This window comes from Salmo salar, chromosome ssa24, assembly GCF_905237065.1.
Source record: "Salmo salar chromosome ssa24, Ssal_v3.1, whole genome shotgun sequence".
In the NCBI taxonomy this organism is placed as follows: domain Eukaryota; kingdom Metazoa; phylum Chordata; class Actinopteri; order Salmoniformes; family Salmonidae; genus Salmo; species Salmo salar.
Genome location: NC_059465.1, coordinates 41,036,324 through 41,059,205, shown reverse-complemented (window position 1 = coordinate 41,059,205; position 22,882 = coordinate 41,036,324). Strand labels below are relative to the sequence as shown.

At 46.1% G+C, this 22,882-nt stretch overlaps 1 protein-coding gene across 1 annotated transcript in view; it reads left to right on the top strand.

Annotated features, from left to right (window-relative positions):
• The window catches only part of LOC106585885 (protein unc-13 homolog B), an 83,440-nt gene that overhangs the window by 38,028 nt on the left and 22,530 nt on the right, over positions 1-22,882 (top strand). The window contains exons 15-18 of the mRNA XM_045706824.1: positions 4,185-4,281; positions 5,199-5,342; positions 7,150-7,227; positions 7,498-7,575. Of these exons, the coding sequence (XP_045562780.1) occupies positions 4,185-4,281; positions 5,199-5,342; positions 7,150-7,227; positions 7,498-7,575 (397 nt within the window). The remainder of the gene's footprint in view (positions 1-4,184; positions 4,282-5,198; positions 5,343-7,149; positions 7,228-7,497; positions 7,576-22,882) is intronic.

Sequence of the window (22,882 nt, the reverse complement as noted above, 5' to 3'; positions counted from 1 at the left end):
TGGGAAATGTGGGGGCAGTGAAGAGCGGAGTATGAGGCTCTGAGTGAATGGTGGGATGTGGGAAAAGTTTGGCTTTTCAGTCAACAGTATACAGCTCTCTCATCCTCAGAGGCTAGGAGAATATTGGGGGAACTAGAGCGTAGTATCGGGGCTTCCCGAGTGGCACATCGGTCTAAGGCACATCTCAATGCTAGAGGCGTCACTACAGACCCTGGTTCAATTTCAGGCTGTATTAAAACCGGCCGTGATTGGGAGTCCCATATGGCGGCGCACAATTGGCCAAGCGTCGCCCGGGTTTGGTCGGGGAAGGCCATCATTGAAAAAAGAATTTGTTCTTAACCTACTTGCCTAGTTAAATAAAGGTTAAATAATAAATAAATAAAACATACAAGTATCAGTGAGGTGGAGGTAGAGCTGGTGGGTCGAGGCAATGTAGGCCTCCAGGCTAATTTAGCAGTTCTTTCCAGGTTAAAGCAAAAGGAGAACTTGTAAGAGCTAGGTTCTCCATGCTCAAAGAGATGGATGCTCCCAGCTCCTTCTTCTTTGGTTTGGAAAGACCGAGCAGTGAAGCCAAGTGTATGCATTGTCTACGGCTGTCTGATGGGCGGGTGACCTCTGTGGTGGGGGAGAAACGGGAGCGGACTATGGAGTTTCATACTGAATTGTATAGGGCAGAACTGTGTGATCCTATGTGTGCTCAGGTTTTGTTTGCAGGACTCCCTAAGCTCTCTCTGGCACAGAGGGATGAAATGGACATTCCTCTGTTGTCCCATGAACTGGCAGAGGCCGTAACCCAGATGTCCCCCGGTCGTGCACCGGGGGTCGATGGACTCCCAGTGGAGTTTTATAAAAAATTATTGGGAATAATTGGACTGGACTTCTTTTGCGTGTTGCATGAGTGCGTCGGGGTAGGAGAGTTGCCGATGAGCTGTCATCGGGCGGCTCCGACTCTCTTACCCAAGAAAGGGGACTTAAGAACTGGAGGCCTGTGGTATTGCTCTGTGCAGACTACAATATATTTTCCAAGGTCCTCTCTAACAGACTGAAGTCCCATCTGGACTCTATAGTACACAATAACCAGACACATTGTGTACCGGGATGCTCAATCACGGACAACTTGTTCCTAATCAGGGACATGTTGGACTTGTCGAGAGTTTCTAATGTGAACTTTGGACTGGTCTCTTTAGACCAAGAGAAGGCTTTTGATAGAGTGGACCATGAGTATCTGTTTAAAGTGATGTTTGGGTTTGGGAAGAGTTTTTTGACATGTGTGAAGCTGTTGTATGCTGGGGCGTCATGTATGGTTAAGGTGGGAGGGGGGCTCAGTAGGCCAGTCTGGGTGAGACGGGGCATTAGACAAGGATGCCCTCTATCTGGGCAGTTATACACACTAGCCATTGAGCCTTTTTTAGGACTGCTATGCAGGAGACTGCAGGGAGTGTGCTGGACAGGCATGGATGTGATGACAGGAATAGCAGTGTCAGCATATGCAGATGATGTTTCTGTGATGGTCAGGGATGGTCAAGATATGCAGGCACTAGAGACCAGTCTGAAGGTGTACGAGGGAGCTTCATCAGCTAAGGTAAACTGGGGCAAGAGCAAAGCTCTGTTATCTGGGGCATGGAGGGAAAGGGTCCCCCCTCTGCTTCCAGGGGTTTGCAGTGGGGTTGTGAAGGGCTTAACATTTTTGGGGTGTACCTGGGCTCGGAGAGGTGGGTCAGGAAGAACTGGGAGGGGCTGTCACAGGCAGTGGTGTCAAGACTGGCCTAGGTGGAGGTGGCTCCTGTCCCAAGTGTCACATAGAGGGAGGGTGCTGATAATCAACATCCTGGCGGCATCTTCCCTGTGGCATAACTGGCTGTCCTCAACCTCCCCGCCGATCTGCTCGCAGACCTACAACGCAAGCTGGTGGATTTTTTCTGGTTGAGAAAATTATTGGCTGAGGGCGGCACTTTTGTATATGTCCGTATGTGAAGGAGGACGGGGCCTGGTGGAACTGGAGAGCAGGGTGGCTGCATTCTGACTAAAGGCGGCGCAGAGACTGCAGTACCATACTGATGTCGGCTGGAGGAAACCAGCATGCGCACTGCTGAGGAGAGCATGCGGATTAGGGTTGCACCGGCAGCTATTCCTCATGAGGCTGGAGAGGCTGAGTACAGCAGGTCTCGCTGATTTTTACTCTGCAGTGCTGAGGGCCTGGCAGCTGCTAAGGCCCGCACGAGAAGGGGGTGTGGAGCCTGAGCTGTGGGTGTGGGTGTGGGAGGAGCCTATATCCACAATCAAGCCATCCTTTTGAGATCGGTTCAGTCGGCCACCCTGCAGAGGCAATTGACGGCAGTGGGTTTCCTAAGGCTGGGTGACCTGCGGCTGCTGGGGGAGGAGGGGTGGAAAACCCCAGAATTCCTGGCACAACAAACAGGACTAACATCTCTATGCAGCTGGAAAGATTCCTGGGGGAGGTCCAGGGGGCTATGTCTGAGCCAGTAAGGGGGGGTGTTTGAGCGGCCAAAGGGGGAGGGGCTACCAATGTTTCTGCCACTGCAGGTGATGGCAGAGACTGGGGACTGGCAAGGAGGTCTGGGGGACTTGTTAGATTTTAACACTCTGAGCCTGGGGGAGTTTGAGGGGGTGGGAGGTAAAGCCATCTACAACCTTTGCATTAAGGTAAGGAAGATTAGGAGTCTAACAGGAGTGAAGGCACATCAGTGGCAGGGGGTATGTGGTGCGGAGGGTATGGTGGGTTTTAGATGGAGGGGGCTCTACAAACTCTCAATGCTAAAAACGTCAGAGGACCTCCAGTGTAGGGTTCTACATGGAGCCCTGGCCACTAACAGCTGGTTGGCATGGGTCTGTGTCATGAGTGAAACTGTGATTCATGTGTTTTCTGTGTGCGCCAAACCTCTGCGGGATTGGTGTCCCCCGATAACATAGGCTAATGTGATTAGCATAGCGTTGTAAGTAACAGAAAAAATCCCAGGACATAGACATATCTGATACGGGCAGAAAGCTTAAATTCTTGTTAATCTAACTGCGCTGTCCAATTTACAGTAGCTATTACAGCAAAATAATACCATGCTATTGTTTGAGGAGAGTGCACAATTATGAACTTGAAAATGTATTAATAAACTAATTAGGCACATTTGGGCAGTCTTGACACAACGTTTTGAACAGATATGCAATGGTTCATTGCATCAGTCTAATGCTTTGCACATACACTGCTGCCATCTAATGGCCAAAATTGTAATTATGCCTGGGCTGGAACAATACATTATGGCCTTTCTCTTGCATTTCAAAGATGATGGTCCCCCCCCCCCAAAAAAACTAATGTTTTTTTCTTTGTATTATCTTTTACCAGATCTAATGTGTTAGGCTCCCTGTGGCTCAGTTGGTAGAGCATGGTGTTTGCAATGCCAGCATGGTTTGTGCAACACCAGGGTTGTGGGTTTGATTCCCACGGGGGGCCAGTACAAAAACAAATGTATGAAATGTATGAAAAATGTATGCATTCACTACTGTAAGTCACTCTGTATAAGAGTGTCTGCTAAATGACTAAAATGTAAATATTCTCCTACATTAATTTCACATTTCCACAAACTTAAAAATGTTTCCTTTCAAATGGTATCAAGAATATGCATATCCTTGCTTCAGGTACTGAGCTACAGGCAGTTCGATTTGGGTATGTCATTTTAGGCGAAAATTGAAAAAAAGGGTTGGATCCTTAATGCCATTAAAGTCTCTGTTGGAATGTCTGTGTGAGAGGTTGGGGGTGGAGTTTACTGTTGGGATGTTTATAATGGGGTACAGGTATTCGAATAAGGAAAAAGCCAAATAGGCCAAATGTGCGTTGTTGAATTTTCTGTTTGCTCAGGCAAAGGAGGAACAGGGTCAAAGGTGGAGGGATAATATACCCTTTACTATTATTTAATGGGATGGTCTCTGCGCTCCTTAGGGTGGAATTTGAGGTCTATGAAATGATAAAAAGTGTGGCGATGTTTCAGGAGATATAGTGTGTTGGGGGGGCTGTCTGTATAGCTACTTGCTTCTGTCTCACATTCTCACAGAATATCTTAATTGTATTGTGCATAGATTTAACTTTTCATTTGTCTCTGTTTCTCGCTCTTTCTTTCTCTCCCTCTCTTTCTGTTTTACTCTGTCCCGCCCTTCTCCTTCTTCTCTCTCTCCAGGTGGTTTTTGCCATTTGTCCTTCAGTGGCTGGGTGAGAACGAGGATGTGTCCATGGAGTTCATGCATGGAGCTCTAGAGAGGGACAAGAGGGAAGCGGTGAGGGACCTCCACACCCTCCAGCCAATACTTACAAATATCCTATGTGGTGGCTAATTTCTGCATTACCAAATGAGGAGAGTTACAAACTTCACACACCAGTCAGAGTTATACTTAAAACTACATCTTTAATAATTAAGATGCTTTTGCAAAAGCACTTTGACTTTCAATGATGCGCTATCTCTAATGAACCATTGAAAAGTGACAACACAAAAGTACAAAGATCTTTTATAGCCAAGATACACCCCTCTCAACGTACATGACGAACCACAGATACATAGAATGGGTCACAAGGTTAAGTTTTGTATGAAAGATATCTATAAAAATAGCAGACAGCAACTGCTGTGTCAACAGTGTTCATTGCATAGACCAGTGTCTGGTCCTCCTACCCCAAACTGGAACCGTCTCCCTGGTACAGTATAGAGCAGAACCATTAGCCCATCCAATAGCATAAATCAATTGACAACTATAGATACTCCCATCTCAAGTAAACCCCCTCTTGACTCCACTCCTGGACAAGCTCACTGAGGGGAGTGAGCCTCTAGGTCATACACTATCCCAAGATAAGTGCAACATCAGAGGGGACATACAATGGTCCAGACACTGCCATACACCTTCCCCCAATGCCAAAGGAGGGAGTGACTTGCGCACAGACATTGCGGAGACAAGTAATTGGTTCCCCATTAATCACGCCATCCCTTCACATGGTTTAACAGATACATTCACATATGAAGACAATCTCACATAAGCATGTTATAAAAATAAAACATCTTAATTATCTATATTACCCAACTAATTCTGATTCATCCGCCACACCTATGAGTTTGCAATTGCAGAAATTGTAGAAAAGTGCGGATTATCGACTGACCTTTTAAACCATGACCTCTGACCTCTCTCTTTTTCTCCTCCTGCTGTAGTTCCAGCAGACGTCGGAGCATGCTCTGTTCTCCAGTTCAGTAGTGGATATCTTCACCCAGCTCAACCAGAGCTTTGAGATCATCAGGAAACTAGACTGTCCAGACCTCAAGGTCCAGGCCCACTACAACAGACGCTTCGCCAAGGTTTCCAACCAACTTTATTTATTTACTTTATTTCCCAACAGAGAAACTACATAATGAAGCACGTATCGACGTCGTTAACACCAAGATAAACACTTCGATGCAGGGAAGAGGAAGTTTTTAATTTTATTTAACTAGGCAAGTCAGTTAAGAACAAATTCTTATTTACAATTGATGGTCTACCCCAGACGATGCTGGGCCAATTGTGCGCCACCCTATGGGACTCGCAATCATGGCCGGATGTGATAAAGCCTGATTCAAACCAGGGACTGTAGTGACGCCTCTTGCACTGAGATGCAGTGCATTAGACCGCTGCGCCACTCGGGAGCCCGGAAGTGACGAGATACTATTATCATAGACACTTCCCAGCACTTTCAGCAATCTGAAAACACATGACAGAAGCCTTATGCATGGTCACTGTTTCTATGAATGCTTAGTATTATTTACGTTAATGCCATGAATTTGGGATTGAGCTGGTCCTAATAAGCCGCAGGATGGAAAGCCAGTGGTGGCTGACAACAGTGTGTGATAGGAGGTCGATACAAACTCATTAAGTAAGAATGGGTAATGCAAGCCATCGCTCTGAGCTGCGGTCTCCCTCTTTCTCTCTCTCCCTCTCACTCTCTCCATCTCCCTTTCTCTCCCCCTCTATGTATCCTTCTCTCTCGCTCCCCTATCGCTCTCTCTCTCTCTCTCTCTCTCTCTCTCTCTCTCCCTCTTTCTTTGTATCTCCTCTCTCTCTCTCTCTCTCTCTAGCCCAGAGGGCTGTAGTTAATGACTCTGAGAAATTAGACTTCTGAGGCAAGAGATGGAAAACAAACAAAGTTAATACAGGAAGGAGCTGCTGATGTTTTATGTATAAGGATGGAGGAGAGGGAGGGGGTTGGAGACAGGGGGTTGGAGAGGGGGGGTTGGAGTGCGAGGGCTACATCTTCAGGGTTGACTCAGCAAAGGGAAACTATTTCACAGAGAGAAGGGACATTCTTTGTTGGGTTTTTCTTGGCCAGTTTTAGTTATTTCAGGAAAACTACACTGAGTGTACAAAACATATTTCCATGAAATAGACTGACCAGGTGAATCCTGGTGAAAGCTATGATCCCTTATTGATGTCACTTGTTAAATCCACTTCAATCAGTGTAGATGAAGGGGAGGAGACAGGTTAAAGAAGGATTTTTAAGCTTTGAGAGAATTGAGACATGGATTGTGTATGTGTACCGTTCAGAGGGTGAATGGGCAAGACAAAATATTTAAGTGTCTTTGAACAGGGTATGATAGTAAGTGCCAGGCACACTGGTTTGTGTCAAGAACTGCAACGCTTCTGGGTTTTTCACGCTCAACAGTTTCCCATGTGTATCTAGAATGGTCCACCACCCAAAGGACATCCACCCAACTTGACACTGTAGGAAACATGGGCCAGCATCCCTGTGGAATGATTTCGACACCTTGTAGAGTCCATGCCACGATGAATTGAGCCTGTTCTGGAGGTAAAAAGGGTGCAACTCAATATTAGGAAGGTGTTCTTAATGTTTTGTACACTCAGTGAATATGGTGGGGTTTTGATATATACCTAGCCATTCCAGTTACACAAAAACCCTGTAACATGTAGATTCATTGTATTCACAACTTGTTCTCTTGGTCTGTCAGAGAAATCTTCCTGAGTTGAGATAAGGGTTTAGTACAGAAAATACTCAACAAATGGGAATAGAATGGGTTTGATGTAGCCAGTGTTGGCCAGTGATGGTCAGGTACTGTAGAACACAATGAACTGAGGAGGTTTTCTAACAGTGTTGACATCTCTCTCTGTCTCCAGACCATCACCAAGGTGCTGATGCAGTACTGTGCTATCCTGTCCAAGGAGTTCCCCTCCTACTGCCAGAAGGAGAAGATAGTGAGTAGTGTTCAAAGGGACCTGATGCTGTATAAAGCCCACTCAATAAGCTTATTTCTGAAGGTCTCTATGCTCTTTACAGTTCATGTACTGTATTTCATAAAACATCTCTTTCTCTAACTTACTGTTCTGTTTTCCTCTTATCTACCTCTTTTTTCTCTTCTCCCGCTCTCTCTCCTTCTCTCTCTTTCTCCCTGTTTCTCTCTGAATCTCTATCCTCTCACACACTTTATTTTTGATCTCTCCCTATTTTCTCTCTCTCTCTCTCAGCTTTGTGTGTTGATGAATAACATACAACAGATGCGGGTCTTGTTGGAGAAGATGTTTGAGTGCATGGGGGCTAAACAGGTGAGAATCAATACTCTGAGAACATAGTGTGTAGCGTTAGCTTTAGCCTGTAGCTTGTATATAGAACATAGTGTTAGCCTGTAGTTTGTATATAGAACATAGTTTTAGCCTGTAGTTTGTATATAGAACATAGTGTTAGCCTGTAGTTTGTATATAGAACATAGTGTTAGCCTGTAGTTTGTATATAGAACATAGTGTTAGCCTGTAGTTTGTATATAGAACATAGTGTTAGCCTGTAGTTCGTATATAGAACACAGCGTTAGCCTGTAGTTTGTATATAGAACATAGTGTTAGCCTGTAGTTTGTATATAGAACATAGCGTTAGCCTGTAGTTTGTATATAGAACATAACGTTAGCCTGTAGTTTGTATATAGAACATAGTGTTAGCCTGTAGTTTGTATATAGAACACAGCGTTAGCCTGTAGTTTGTATATAGAACATAGCGTTAGCCTGTAGTTTGTATATAGAACATAGTCTTAGCCTGTAGTTTGTATATAGAACACAGCGTTAGCCTGTAGTTTGTATATAGAACACAGCGTTAGCCTGTAGTTTGTATATAGAACATAGCGTTAGCCTGTAGTTTGTATATAGAACATAACGTTAGCCTGTAGTTTGTATATAGAACATAGTGTTAGCCTGTAGTTTGTATATAGAACACAGCGTTAGCCTGTAGTTTGTATATAGAACATAGTGTGTAGTGTTAGCTTTAGTCTGTAGTTTGTATATAGAACATTGTACTAAAGCACTAACTTCATGTTAAAGCTAACACTAAATATTATTGCTGAATACAAACAGGCTTAAATTAACAAAACAATATTCTCAGTACAAACAGGCTAAGTTAACACTGAACAGTGTCCAAAGAAGGGTCAGATGTATACAGAATGGTGTCGTCTGCGTAGAGGTGGATCAAAGAATCACCCATAGCAAGAGTGACATCATTGATATATACAGAGAAAAGCGTCGGCCCGAGAATTGAACCCTGTGGCACCCCCATAGAGACTGCCAGAGGTCCGGACAACAGGCCCTCTGATTTGACACACTGAACTCTATCTGAGAAGTAGTTAGTGAACCAGGTGAGGCAGTCATTAGAGAAACCAAGGCTGTCGAGTCTGCCGATAAGAATACTGTGATTGACAGAGTCGAAAGCCTTGGTCAGGTCGATGAAGACGGCTGCACAGTACTGTCTTTTATCGATTATGATATCGATTATGATCTCGTTTAGGACATTGAGCGTGGCTGAGGTGCACCCGTGACCAGCTCGGAAACCAGATTGCATAGCGGAGAAGGTACGGTGGGATTCGAAATGGTCGGTGATCTGTTTGTTCACTTGGTTTTCGAAGACTTTAGAAAGTCAGGGCAGGACTGATATAGGTCTGTAACACTTTGGGTCTAGAGTGTCTCCCCCTTTGAAGAGGTGGATGACCGCGGCCACTTTCCAATCTTTAAGAATCTCAGACGATACGATAGAGAGGTTGAACAGACTAGTAATAGGGGTTGCAGCAATGGCGGCAGATAATTTTAGGAAGAGAGGGTCCAGATTGTCTAGCCCAGCTGATTTCTAGGGATCCAGATTATGCAGCTCTTTCAGAACATCAGCTTTCTGGATTTGGGTGAAGGAGAAGCGTGGGGGCTTGGGCAAGTTGCTGCGGAAGTTGCAGAGCTGTTGGCCGGGGTTGGGGTAGCCAGGTGGAAAGCATGAGCAGCCGTAGAAAAATGCTTATTGAAATTCTCAATTATTGTGGATTTATCGGTGGTGACAGTGTTTCCTAGTCTCAGTGCGGTGGGCAGCTGGGAGGAGGTACTCTTATTCTCCATGGACTTCACCGTGTCCCAAAACTTTTTGGAAAAAGCTAGCCTTTGCTTTCCTAACTGACTGTGTGTATTGGAATGTTTCTGACACATTGTGGAATCCATGCCCCGAAGAATTCAGTCTGTTCTTGGGTCAGACCCGGTACTAAATGGGTGTACCTAATAAACTGTCCACTGAGTATATATGTATATAATGTGAGCAACCTGCAACCTAACCATACGTGTCATGGGGATGGTTTTAATCTCTTCATTTTGCCCTCTCTTTTATTCTCTCCATCCCGTCATCAATCTGCTGGTTCAGAAGTGAGGGGGGTTCTGGGTAAAGATGGCTATGTGTATACCGGTTCCTTTAAAATTCCTCTGCATCCATGTAACCACCCAAACTTCAGCCCCTCTCCCTACACACACACACACACACACACACACACACACACACACACACACACACACACACACACACACACACCTGTCTCCCCTACAGTTAGTGCCGTTAGTGGCAGCAATCAAATGTCCTTATCAAACTACTCTCACAGAGCTCACAGAGTTCCAAAAAGCCACTTAAGAGATTTACAACAGCTCCTCAGCGTAATGTCTTCCCTCCTTCCTCTAAAGTGAGATGATAATAGACTAGTGACTAGCAGGGAGCCTGCAGATAATTGAATGTGAGCGCGTGCCAAAATGTTGTATCTGCCTCTCCACAGGGGGAGGGCTGGTGGAATGGGTTAATCTTATCTCCACGCTGGGCGATGACTAACATCTGAAGATATTAGACTTCATTCAGATCAGAGAAAAGGAAAAGGAAGAGTGTCGATAAATAGTAGACAGTAGCATTGGAGATAACAGTGAGGGATAGTTGGATGCTAGTTGGATAATAGTAGATGTTAGCTTTGGAGATAACAGTGAGGGATAGCTGGATGCTAGTTGGATAATAGTAGACAGTAGCATTGGAGATAACAGTGAGGGATAGTTGGATGCTAGTTGGATAATAGTAGATGTTAGCTTTGGAGATAACAGTGAGGGATAGCTGGATGCTAGTTGGATAATAGTAGATATTAGCTTTGGAGATAACAGTGAGGGAAAGCTGGATGCTAGTTGGATAATAGTATATGTTATCATTGGAGATAACAGTGGAGATAACAGTGAGGGATAGTTGGATGCTAGTTGGATAATAGTAGATGTTAGCTTTGGAGACAACAGTGAGGGATAGTTGGATGCAACTAGAATAATAGTAGATGTTATCATTGGAGATAACAGTGAGGGATAGCAGGATGCTAGTGGGATAATAGTAGATATTGGCATTGGAGATAACAGTGAGGGATAGCTGGATGCAAGTGGGATAATAGTAGATGTTAGCATTGGAGATAACAGTGAGGGATAGCTGGATGCTAGTTGGATAATAGTAGATGTTAGCATTGGAGATAACAGTGAGGGATAGCTGGATGCAAGTGGGATAATAGTCGATATTAGCATTCGAGATAACAGTGAGGGATAGCTGGATGCTTGTTGGATAATAGTAGATATCAGCAATCGAGATAACAGTGAGGGATAGCTGGATGCTAGTTGGATAATAGTAGATGTTAGCATTGGAGATAACAGTGAGGGATAGCTGGATGCAAGTGGGATAATAGTCGATATTAGCAATCGAGATAACAGTGAGGGATAGCTGGATGCTAGTGTGATAATAGTAGATATCAGCAATTGAGATAACAGTGAGGGATAGCTGGATGCTAGTGGGATAATGGTAGATGTTAGCATTGGAGATAACAGTAAGGGATAGCTGGATGCTAGTTGGATAATAGTAGATGTTAGCATTGGAGATAACATTGAGGGATAGCTGGATGCTTGTTGGATAATAGTAGATATTAGCATTGGAGATAACAGTGAGGGATAGCTGGATGCTAATGTGATAATAGTAGATATTAGCAATCGAGATAACAGTGAGGGATTGCTGGATGCTAGTTGGATAATAGTAGATGTTAGCATTGGAGATAACAGTGAGGGATAGTTGGATGCTAGTTGGATAATAGTAGATGTTAACATTGGAGATAACAGTGAGGGATAGTTGGATGCTAGATGGATGATAGTAGATGTTAACATTGGAGATAACAGTGAGGGATAGCTGGACGCAAGTGGGATAATAGTCGATATTAGCAATCGAGATAACAGTGCGGGATAGCTGGATGCTAGTGTGATAATAGTAGATATTAGCAATCGAGATAACAGTGAGGGATAGCTGGATGCTTGTTGGATAATAGTAGATGTTAGCATTGGAGATAACAGTGAGGGATAGTTGGATGCTAGTGGGATAATAGTAGATGTTAGCATTGAAGATAACAGTGAGGGATAGCTGGATGCAAGTGGGATAATAGTCGATATTAGCAATCGAGATAACAGTGAGGGAAAGGGGGATACGTAGACAGTCGTACAACTGAATGCCTTCAGATAGCTGGATGCTAGTGGGATAATAGTATATATCATCGTAGATATACAGCCTGTTCCTGGAGAGCTACCATCCTGTAGGTTTTCACTCCAACCCTAATCTAGCTCACCTGATTCTAAAAATTAGCTGGTTGATAATCTGAATGAAGTAAGTTACAACTGGGGTTTAGTGTGAAAACCTACAGGAAGGAAGCTCTCCAAGAACTTACAGGAGGAGCAATTAGGGTTAAATGCATTGCTCAAGGGCACATCAACATTTTTTTCACCTAGTCGGCTCGGGGATTCAAACCAGCGAGCTTTTGGTTTCTGGCCCAACGCTCCCAACTACTAGGCGAACTACCACCCATGAGAGCCCTGTATAATCATTGCAGGGTCGGCAGGTTGCCTAGAGGTTGAGAGCGTTGGGCCAGTAACCAAAAGGTTGCTGGTTTGAATCCCCAACTGTATATATGACTCTGGTGAATACTAGTGGGATAATGGAATATATCAGCATCGTCTCGGCCTCACCAATTTGATATTGGGAGATATTAACCTTAGATTAATGGCGAGGGTGAAAATGTAACGGCCGTATAGCCAGACTGCACTTGAGGATCAAACATATTCATATTTTGTCAATTACTGTTTGGTTAATACCAGATAGGTCTGTTTTACAAATGGTTACTCCCAACCTAACCTAACCTAATCGGTGTGTCTGTGTCTCTGCCCTAAACCATGACAATGTGTGAAAGAGAGAACGAGTGTGTGTGTGCGGTTGCTTTATGGGTCTTGGAGTAGGCTGACTCTTTGAGTATCTAAGCACAGGATTCATTGGAAGTAATAATAAAAAAAACTGCTTGATGTTAGTGAGTTTATTCACAGTAGTTCAGATGTGGTACACAGACAACAGACAACACATTCTGGCACTACTGTGTAGTGGGTGAGTGAGTGTACTCTCCATGGAGCATCACCTTTTCTGATATAATGTTTATACACAGTACAGCAGTCTTCAGCATATGATTTGTTTTACATGGTGTCTTATTTATTCAGTTGTATACTGGAAGAAGTGTCCGACCATATTACACTGTACAGGTGCAAGAGTTTACGGTCTGTGTACGAGTGGCACACTGGACTACAGCTGGACTCTCTCTCTCTCTTACTACTGGGAAAAGTAAGCTTCATAAAGACGCCCTCAAAGATGCCAAAGATGGTGGTTCGACATTAATGGGAACAATGGTTGACATTAAAATACTCTGACGTCATGCACTGTGACATGCTGTACCGTACCACAGCATCCTGCAAGCTGTGCTGCGGTATGGTGCTACTTTTAAGTGAGGACGTACTGTATGTGGTGTGTTGTGTTGTGCGGTGTGTGTGTGGTGTGTTGTGTGGTATGTTGTGGTGTTGATAGTATATCCGTATGCAGTCTTCGCTATATCCAATCTCTTGATTGATGTGCATTTAAACCAACCCCCTCACTGGAGATGGTGTTGTGGATTTAAACCAGTGTTTAGAGATGGTGTTGTGGATTTAGAGAAGGTGTTGTGGATTTAGAGATGGTGTTGTGGATTTAAACCAGTGTTTAGAGATGGTGTTGTGGATTTAAACCAGTGTTTAGAGATGGTGTTGTGGATTTAAACCAGTGTTTAGAGATGGTGTTGTGGATTTAAACCAGTGTTTAGAGATGGTGTTGTGGATTTAAACCAGTGTTTAGAGATGGTGTTGTGGATTTACACCAGTGTTTAGAGATGGTGTTGTGGATTTAGAGATGGTGTTGTGGATTTAAACCAGTGTTTAGAGATGGTGTTGTGGATTTAAACCAGTGTTTAGAGATGGTGTTGTGGATTTAAACCAGTGTTTAGAGATGGTGTTGTGGATAACCAGTTTTAGAGATGGTGTTGTGGATTTAAACCAGTGTTTAGAGATGGTGTTGTGGATTTACACCAGTGTTTAGAGAAGGTGTTGTGGATTTAAACCAGTGTTTAGAGATGGTGTTGTGGATTTACACCAGTGTTTAGAGAAGGTGTTGTGGATTTAGAGATGGTGTTGTGGATTTAAACCAGTGTTTAGAGATGGTGTTGTGGATTTAAACCAGTGTTTAGAGATGGTGTTGTGGATTTACACCAGTGTTTAGAGATGGTGTTGTGGATTTAGAGATGGTGTTGTGGATTTAAACCAGTGTTTAGAGATGGTGTTGTGGATTTAAACCAGTGTTTAGAGATGGTGTTGTGGATTTAAACCAGTGTTTAGAGATGGTGTTGTGGATTTAAACCAGTGTTTAGAGATGGTGTTGTGGATTTAAACCAGTGTTTAGAGATGGTGTTGTGGATGTAGAGATGGTGTTGTGGATTTAAACCAGTGTTTAGAGATGGTGTTATGGATTTACACCAGTGTTTAGAGATGGTGTTGTGGATTTAAACCAGTGTTTAGAGATGGTGTTGTGGATTTAGAGATGGTGTTGTGGATTTAAACCAGTGTTTAGAGATGGTGTTGTGGATTTAAACCAGTGTTTAGAGATGGTGTTGTGGATTTAGAGATGGTGTTGTGGATTTACACCAGTGTTTAGAGAAGGTGTTGTGGATTTAGAGATGGTGTTATGGATTTAAACCAGTGTTTAGAGATGGTGTTGTGGATTTAAACCAGTGTTTAGAGATGGTGTTATGGATTTACACCAGTGTTTAGAGAAGGTGTTGTGGATTTAGAGATGGTGTTGTGGATTTAAACCAGTGTTTAGAGATGGTGTTGTGGATTTACACCAGTGTTTAGAGATGGTGTTGTGGATTTAAACCAGTGTTTAGAGATGGTGTTGTGGATTTAAACCAGTGTTTAGAGATGGTGTTGTGGATTTACACCAGTGTTTAGAGATGGTGTTGTGGATTTAAACCAGTGTTTAGAGATGGTGTTGTGGATTTAAACCAGTGTTTAGAGATGGTGTTGTGGATTTAAACCAGTGTTTAGAGATGGTGTTGTGGATTTAAACCAGTGTTTAGAGATGGTGTTGTGGATTTAGAGATGGTGTTGTGGATTTAAACCAGTGTTTAGAGATGGTGTTGTGGATTTAAACCAGTGTTTAGAGATGGTGTTGTGGATTTAAACCAGTGTTTAGAGATGGTGTTGTGGATTTAAACCAGTGTTTAGAGATGGTGTTGTGGATTTAAACCAGTGTTTAGAGAAGGTGTTGTGGATTTAGAGATGGTGTTGTGGATTTAGAGATGGTGTTGTGGATTTAAACCAGTGTTTAGAGATGGTGTTGTGGATTTGTATTTAGAGTGACAGTAATATATTAATAGAGTTGTCCCTCCCTCTTCATCCTCTAGGTCAATACAGCCCTCCCTCTTCATCCTCTAGGTCAATACAGCCCTCCCTCTTCATCCTCTAGGTCAATACAGCCCTCCCTCTTCATCCTCTAGGTCAATACAGCCCTCCCTCTTCATCATCTAGGTCAATACAGCCCTCCCTCTTCATCCTCTAGGTCAATACAGCCCTCCCTCTTCATCATCTAGGACAATACAGCCCTCCCTCTTCATCATCTAGGTCAATACAGCCCTCCCTCTTCATCCTCTAGGTCAATACAGCCCTCCCTCTTCATCCTCTAGGACAATACAGCCCTCCCTCTTCATCCTCTAGGTCAATACAGCCCTCCCTCTTCATCCTCTAGGACAATACAGCCCTCCCTCTTCATCCTCTAGGACAATACAGCCCTCCCTCTTCATCATCTAGGTCAATACAGCCCTCCCTCTTCATCCTCTAGGTCAATACAGCCCTCCCTCTTCATCCTCTAGGTCAATACAGCCCTCCCTCTTCATCCTCTAGGACAATACAGCCCTCCCTCTTCATCCTCTAGGTCAATACAGCCCTCCCTCTTCATCCTCTAGGACAATACAGCCTCCCTCTTCATCCTCTAGGTCAATACAGCCCTCCCTCTTCATCCTCTAGGTCAATACAGCCCTCCCTCTTCATCATCTAGGTCAATACAGCCCTCCCTCTTCATCCTCTAGGACAATACAGCCCTCCCTCCCTCTTCATCCTCTAGGTCAATACAGCCCTCCCTCTTCATCCTCTAGGTCAATACAGCCCTCCCTCTTCATCCTCTAGGTCAATACAGCCCTCCCTCTTCATCCTCTAGGTCAATACAGCCCTCCCTCTTCATCATCTAGGTCAATACAGCCCTCCCTCTTCATCCTCTAGGACAATACAGCCCTCCCTCTTCATCCTCTAGGACAATACAGCCCTCCCTCTTCATCATCTAGGTCAATACAGCCCTCCCTCTTCATCCTCTAGGACAATACAGCCCTCCCCTCTTCATCCTCTAGGTCAATACAGCCCTCCCTCTTCATCCTCTAGGACAATACAGCCCTCCCTCTTCATCCTCTAGGTCAATACAGCCCTCCCTCTTCATCCTCTAGGACAATACAGCCCTCCCTCTTCATCCTCTAGGACAATACAGCCCTCCCTCTTCATCCTCTAGGTCAATACAGCCCTCCCTCTTCATCCTCTAGGTCAATACAGCCCTCCCTCTTCATCCTCTAGGTCAATACAGCCCTCCCTCTTCATCATCTAGGACAATACAGCCCTCCCTCTTCATCATCTAGGACAATACAGCCCTCCCTCTTAATCCTCTAGGTCAATACAGCCCTCCCTCTTCATCCTCTAGGTCAATACAGCCATCCCTCTTCATCCTCTAGGTCAATACAGCCCTCCCTCTTCATCATCTAGGTCAATACAGCCCTCCCTCTTCATCATCTAGGTCAATACAGACCTCCCTCTTCATCCTCTAGGACAATACAGCCCTCCCTCCCTCTTCATCCTCTAGGTCAATACAGCCCTCCCTCTTCATCCTCTAGGTCAATACAGCCCTCCCTCTTCATCCTCTAGGTCAATACAGCCCTCCCTATTCATCCTCTAGGTCAATACAGCCCTCCCTCTTCATCATCTAGGTCAATACAGCCCTCCCTTCATCCTCTAGGACAATACAGCCCTCCCTCTTCATCCTCTAGGTCAATACAGCCCTCCCTCTTCATCCTCTAGGTCAATACAGCCCTCCCTCTTCATCCTCTAGGTCAATACAGCCCTCCCTCTTCATCCTCTAGGACAATACAGCCCTCCCTCTTCATCCTCTAGGTCAATACAGCCCTCCCTCTTCATCCTCTAGGACAATACAGCCCTCCCTCTTCATCCTCTAGGTCAATACAGCCCTCCCTCTTCATCCTCTAGGTCAATACAGCCCTCCCTCTTCATCCTCTAGGTCAATACAGCCCTCCCTCTTCATCCTCTAGGTCAATACAGCCCTCCCTCTTCATCCTCTAGGTCAATACAGCCCTCCCTCTTCATCATCTAGGTCAATACAGCCCTCCCTCTTCATCATCTAGGTCAATACAGCCCTCCCTCTTCATCCTCTAGGACAATACAGCCCTCCCTCTTCATCCTCTAGGTCAATACAGCCCTCCCTCTTCATCATCTAGGTCAATACAGCCCTCCCTCTTCATCCTCTAGGTCAATACAGCCCTCCCTCTTCATCCTCTAGGTCAATACAGCCCTCCCTCTTCATCCTCTAGGTCAATACAGCCCTCCCTCTTCATCATCTAGGACAATACAGCCCTCCCTCTTCATCCTCTAGGTCAATACAGCCCTCCCTCTTCATCCTCTAGGTCAATACAGCCCTCCCTCTTCATCATCTAGGTCAATACAGCCCTCCCTCTTCATCCTCTAGGACAATACAGCCCTCCCTCCCTCTTCATCCTCTAGGTCAATACAGCCCTCCCTCTTCATCCTCTAGGTCGATACAGCCCTCCCTCTTCATCCTCTAGGTCAATACAGCCCTCCCTCTTCATCCTCTAGGTCAATACAGCCCTCCCTCTTCATCATCTAGGTCAATACAGCCCTCCCTCTTCATCCTCTAGGACAATACAGCCCTCCCTCTTCATCCTCTAGGACAATACAGCCCTCCCATTTCATCATCTAGGTCAATACAGCCCTCCCTCTTCATCCTCTAGGTCAATACAGCCCTCCCTCTTCATCCTCTAGGTCAATACAGCCCTCCCTCTTCATCATCTAGGACAATACAGCCCTCCCTCTTCATCCTCTAGGTCAATACAGCCCTCCCTCTTCATCCTCTAGGTCAATACAGCCCTCCCTCTTCATCCTCTAGGTCAATACAGCCCTCCCTCTTCATCCTCTAGGACAATACAGCCCTCCCTCCCTCTTCATCCTCTAGGTCAATACAGCCCTCCCTCTTCATCCTCTAGGTCGATACAGCCCTCCCTCTTCATCCTCTAGGTCAATACAGCCCTCCCTCTTCATCCTCTAGGTCAATACAGCCCCTCCCTCTTCATCCTCTAGGTCAATACAGCCCTCCCTCTTCATCCTCTAGGACAATACAGCCCTCCCTCTTCATCCTCTAGGACAATACAGCCCTCCCATTTCATCATCTAGGTCAATACAGCCCTCCCTCTTCATCCTCTAGGTCAATACAGCCCTCCCTCTTCATCCTCTAGGTCAATACAGCCCTCCCTCTTCATCCTCTAGGACAATACAGCCCTCCCTCTTCATCCTCTAGGTCAATACAGCCCTCCCTCTTCATCCTCTCGGACAATACAGCCCTCCCTCTTCATCCTCTAGGACAATACAGCCCTCCCTCTTCATCCTCTAGGACAATACAGCCCTCCCTCTTCATCCTCTAGGTCAATACAGCCCTCCCTCTTCATCCTCTAGGACAATACAGCCCTCCCTCTTCATCCTCTAGGTCAATACAGCCCTCCCTCTTCATCCTCTAGGTCAATACAGCCCTCCCTCTTCATCCTCTAGGTCAATACAGCCCTCCCTCTTCATCCTCTAGGACAATACAGCCCTCCCTCCCTCTTCATCCTCTAGGACAATACAGCCCTCCCCTCCCTCTTCATCCTCTAGGACAATACAGCCCTCCCTCCCTCTTCATCCTCTAGGTCAATACAGCCCTCCCTCTTCATCCTCTAGGACAATACAGCCCTCCCTCTTCATCCTCTAGGACAATACAGCCCTCCCTCTTCATCATCTAGGTCAATACAGCCCTCCCTCTTCATCCTCTAGGTCAATACAGCCCTCCCTCTTCATCCTCTAGGTCAATACAGCCCTCCCTCTTCATCCTCTAGGACAATACAGCCCTCCCTCTTCATCCTCTAGGTCAATACAGCCCTCCCTCTTCATCCTCTAGGACAATACAGCCTCCCTCTTCATCCTCTAGGTCAATACAGCCCTCCCTCTTCATCCTCTAGGTCAATACAGCCCTCCCTCTTCATCATCTAGGTCAATACAGCCCTCCCTCTTCATCCTCTAGGACAATACAGCCCTCCCTCCCTCTTCATCCTCTAGGTCAATACAGCCCTCCCTCTTCATCCTCTAGGTCAATACAGCCCTCCCTCTTCATCCTCTAGGTCAATACAGCCCTCCCTCTTCATCCTCTAGGTCAATACAGCCCTCCCTCTTCATCATCTAGGTCAATACAGCCCTCCCTCTTCATCCTCTAGGACAATACAGCCCTCCCTCTTCATCCTCTAGGACAATACAGCCCTCCCTCTTCATCATCTAGGTCAATACAGCCCTCCCTCTTCATCCTCTAGGTCAATACAGCCCTCCCTCTTCATCCTCTAGGTCAATACAGCCCTCCCTCTTCATCCTCTAGGACAATACAGCCCTCCCTCTTCATCCTCTAGGTCAATACAGCCCTCCCTCTTCATCCTCTAGGACAATACAGCCCTCCCTCTTCATCCTCTAGGACAATACAGCCCTCCCTCTTCATCCTCTAGGTCAATACAGCCCTCCCTCTTCATCCTCTAGGTCAATACAGCCCTCCCTCTTCATCCTCTAGGTCAATACAGCCCTCCCTCTTCATCATCTAGGACAATACAGCCCTCCCTCTTCATCATCTAGGACAATACAGCCCTCCCTCTTCATCCTCTAGGTCAATACAGCCCTCCCTCTTCATCCTCTAGGTCAATACAGCCATCCCTCTTCATCCTCTAGGTCAATACAGCCCTCCCTCTTCATCATCTAGGTCAATACAGCCCTCCCTCTTCATCATCTAGGTCAATACAGCCCTCCCTCTTCATCCTCTAGGACAATACAGCCCTCCCTCCCTCTTCATCCTCTAGGTCAATACAGCCCCTCCCTCTTCATCCTCTAGGTCAATACAGCCCTCCCTCTTCATCCTCTAGGTCAATACAGCCCTCCCTCTTCATCCTCTAGGTCAATACAGCCCTCCCTCTTCATCATCTAGGTCAATACAGCCCTCCCTTCATCCTCTAGGACAATACAGCCCTCCCTCTTCATCCTCTAGGTCAATACAGCCCTCCCTCTTCATCCTCTAGGTCAATACAGCCCTCCCTCTTCATCCTCTAGGTCAATACAGCCCTCCCTCTTCATCCTCTAGGACAATACAGCCCTCCCTCTTCATCCTCTAGGTCAATACAGCCCTCCCTCTTCATCCTCTAGGACAATACAGCCCTCCCTCTTCATCCTCTAGGTCAATACAGCCCTCCCTCTTCATCCTCTAGGTCAATACAGCCCTCCCTCTTCATCCTCTAGGTCAATACAGCCCTCCCTCTTCATCCTCTAGGTCAATACAGCCCTCCCTCTTCATCCTCTAGGTCAATACAGCCCTCCCTCTTCATCATCTAGGTCAATACAGCCCTCCCTCTTCATCATCTAGGTCAATACAGCCCTCCCTCTTCATCCTCTAGGACAATACAGCCCTCCCTCTTCATCCTCTAGGTCAATACAGCCCTCCCTCTTCATCATCTAGGTCAATACAGCCCTCCCTCTTCATCCTCTAGGTCAATACAGCCCTCCCTCTTCATCCTCTAGGTCAATACAGCCCTCCCTCTTCATCCTCTAGGTCAATACAGCCCTCCCTCTTCATCATCTAGGACAATACAGCCCTCCCTCTTCATCCTCTAGGTCAATACAGCCCTCCCTCTTCATCCTCTAGGTCAATACAGCCCTCCCTCTTCATCATCTAGGTCAATACAGCCCTCCCTCTTCATCCTCTAGGACAATACAGCCCTCCCTCCCTCTTCATCCTCTAGGTCAATACAGCCCTCCCTCTTCATCCTCTAGGTCAATACAGCCCTCCCTCTTCATCCTCTAGGTCAATACAGCCCTCCCTCTTCATCCTCTAGGTCAATACAGCCCTCCCTCTTCATCATCTAGGTCAATACAGCCCTCCCTCTTCATCCTCTAGGACAATACAGCCCTCCCTCTTCATCCTCTAGGACAATACAGCCCTCCCATTTCATCATCTAGGTCAATACAGCCCTCCCTCTTCATCCTCTAGGTCAATACAGCCCTCCCTCTTCATCCTCTAGGTCAATACAGCCCTCCCTCTTCATCCTCTAGGACAATACAGCCCTCCCTCTTCATCCTCTAGGTCAATACAGCCCTCCCTCTTCATCCTCTAGGTCAATACAGCCCTCCCTCTTCATCCTCTAGGTCAATACAGCCCTCCCTCTTCATCATCTAGGACAATACAGCCCTCCCTCTTCATCCTCTAGGTCAATACAGCCCTCCCTCTTCATCCTCTAGGTCAATACAGCCCTCCCTCTTCATCATCTAGGTCAATACAGCCCTCCCTCTTCATCCTCTAGGACAATACAGCCCTCCCTCCCTCTTCATCCTCTAGGACAATACAGCCCTCCCTCTTCATCCTCTAGGTCGATACAGCCCTCCCTCTTCATCCTCTAGGTCAATACAGCCCTCCCTCTTCATCCTCTAGGTCAATACAGCCCTCCCTCTTCATCATCTAGGTCAATACAGCCCTCCCTCTTCATCCTCTAGGACAATACAGCCCTCCCTCTTCATCCTCTAGGACAATACAGCCCTCCCATTTCATCATCTAGGTCAATACAGCCCTCCCTCTTCATCCTCTAGGTCAATACAGCCCTCCCTCTTCATCCTCTAGGTCAATACAGCCCTCCCTCTTCATCCTCTAGGACAATACAGCCCTCCCTCTTCATCCTCTAGGTCAATACAGCCCTCCCTCTTCATCCTCTAGGACAATACAGCCCTCCCTCTTCATCCTCTAGGACAATACAGCCCTCCCTCTTCATCCTCTAGGTCAATACAGCCCTCCCTCTTCATCCTCTAGGTCAATACAGCCCTCCCTCTTCATCCTCTAGGTCAATACAGCCCTCCCTCTTCATCCTCTAGGACAATACAGCCCTCCCTCTTCATCCTCTAGGTCAATACAGCCCTCCCTCTTCATCCTCTAGGTCAATACAGCCCTCCCTCTTCATCATCTAGGTCAATACAGCCCTCCCTCTTCATCCTCTAGGACAATACAGCCCTCCCTCCCTCTTCATCCTCTAGGACAATACAGCCCTCCCTCCCTCTTCATCCTCTAGGACAATACAGCCCTCCCTCCCTCTTCATCCTCTAGGTCAATACAGCCCTCCCTCTTCATCCTCTAGGTCAATACAGCCCTCCCTCTTCATTATCTAGGTCAATACAGCCCTCCCTTCATCCTCTAGGACAATACAGCCCTCCCTCTTCATCCTCTAGGCCAATACAGCCCTCCCTCTTCATCCTCTAGGTCAATACAGCCCTCCCTCTTCATCCTCTAGGTCAATACAGCCCTCCCTCTTCATCCTCTAGGACAATACAGCCCTCCCTCTTCATCCTCTAGGTCAATACAGCCCTCCCTCTTCATCCTCTAGGACAATACAGCCCTCCCTCTTCATCCTCTAGGTCAATACAGCCCTCCCTCTTCATCCTCTAGGTCAATACAGCCCTCCCTCTTCATCCTCTAGGTCAATACAGCCCTCCCTCTTCATCCTCTAGGTCAATACAGCCCTCCCTCTTCATCCTCTAGGTCAATACAGCCCTCCCTCTTCATCCTCTAGGACAATACAGCCCTCCCTCTTCATCATCTAGGTCAATACAGCCCTCCCTCTTCATCATCTAGGTCAATACAGCCCTCCCTCTTCATCCTCTAGGACAATACAGCCCTCCCTCTTCATCCTCTAGGTCAATACAGCCCTCCCTCTTCATCATCTAGGTCAATACAGCCCTCCCTCTTCATCCTCTAGGTCAATACAGCCCTCCCTCTTCATCC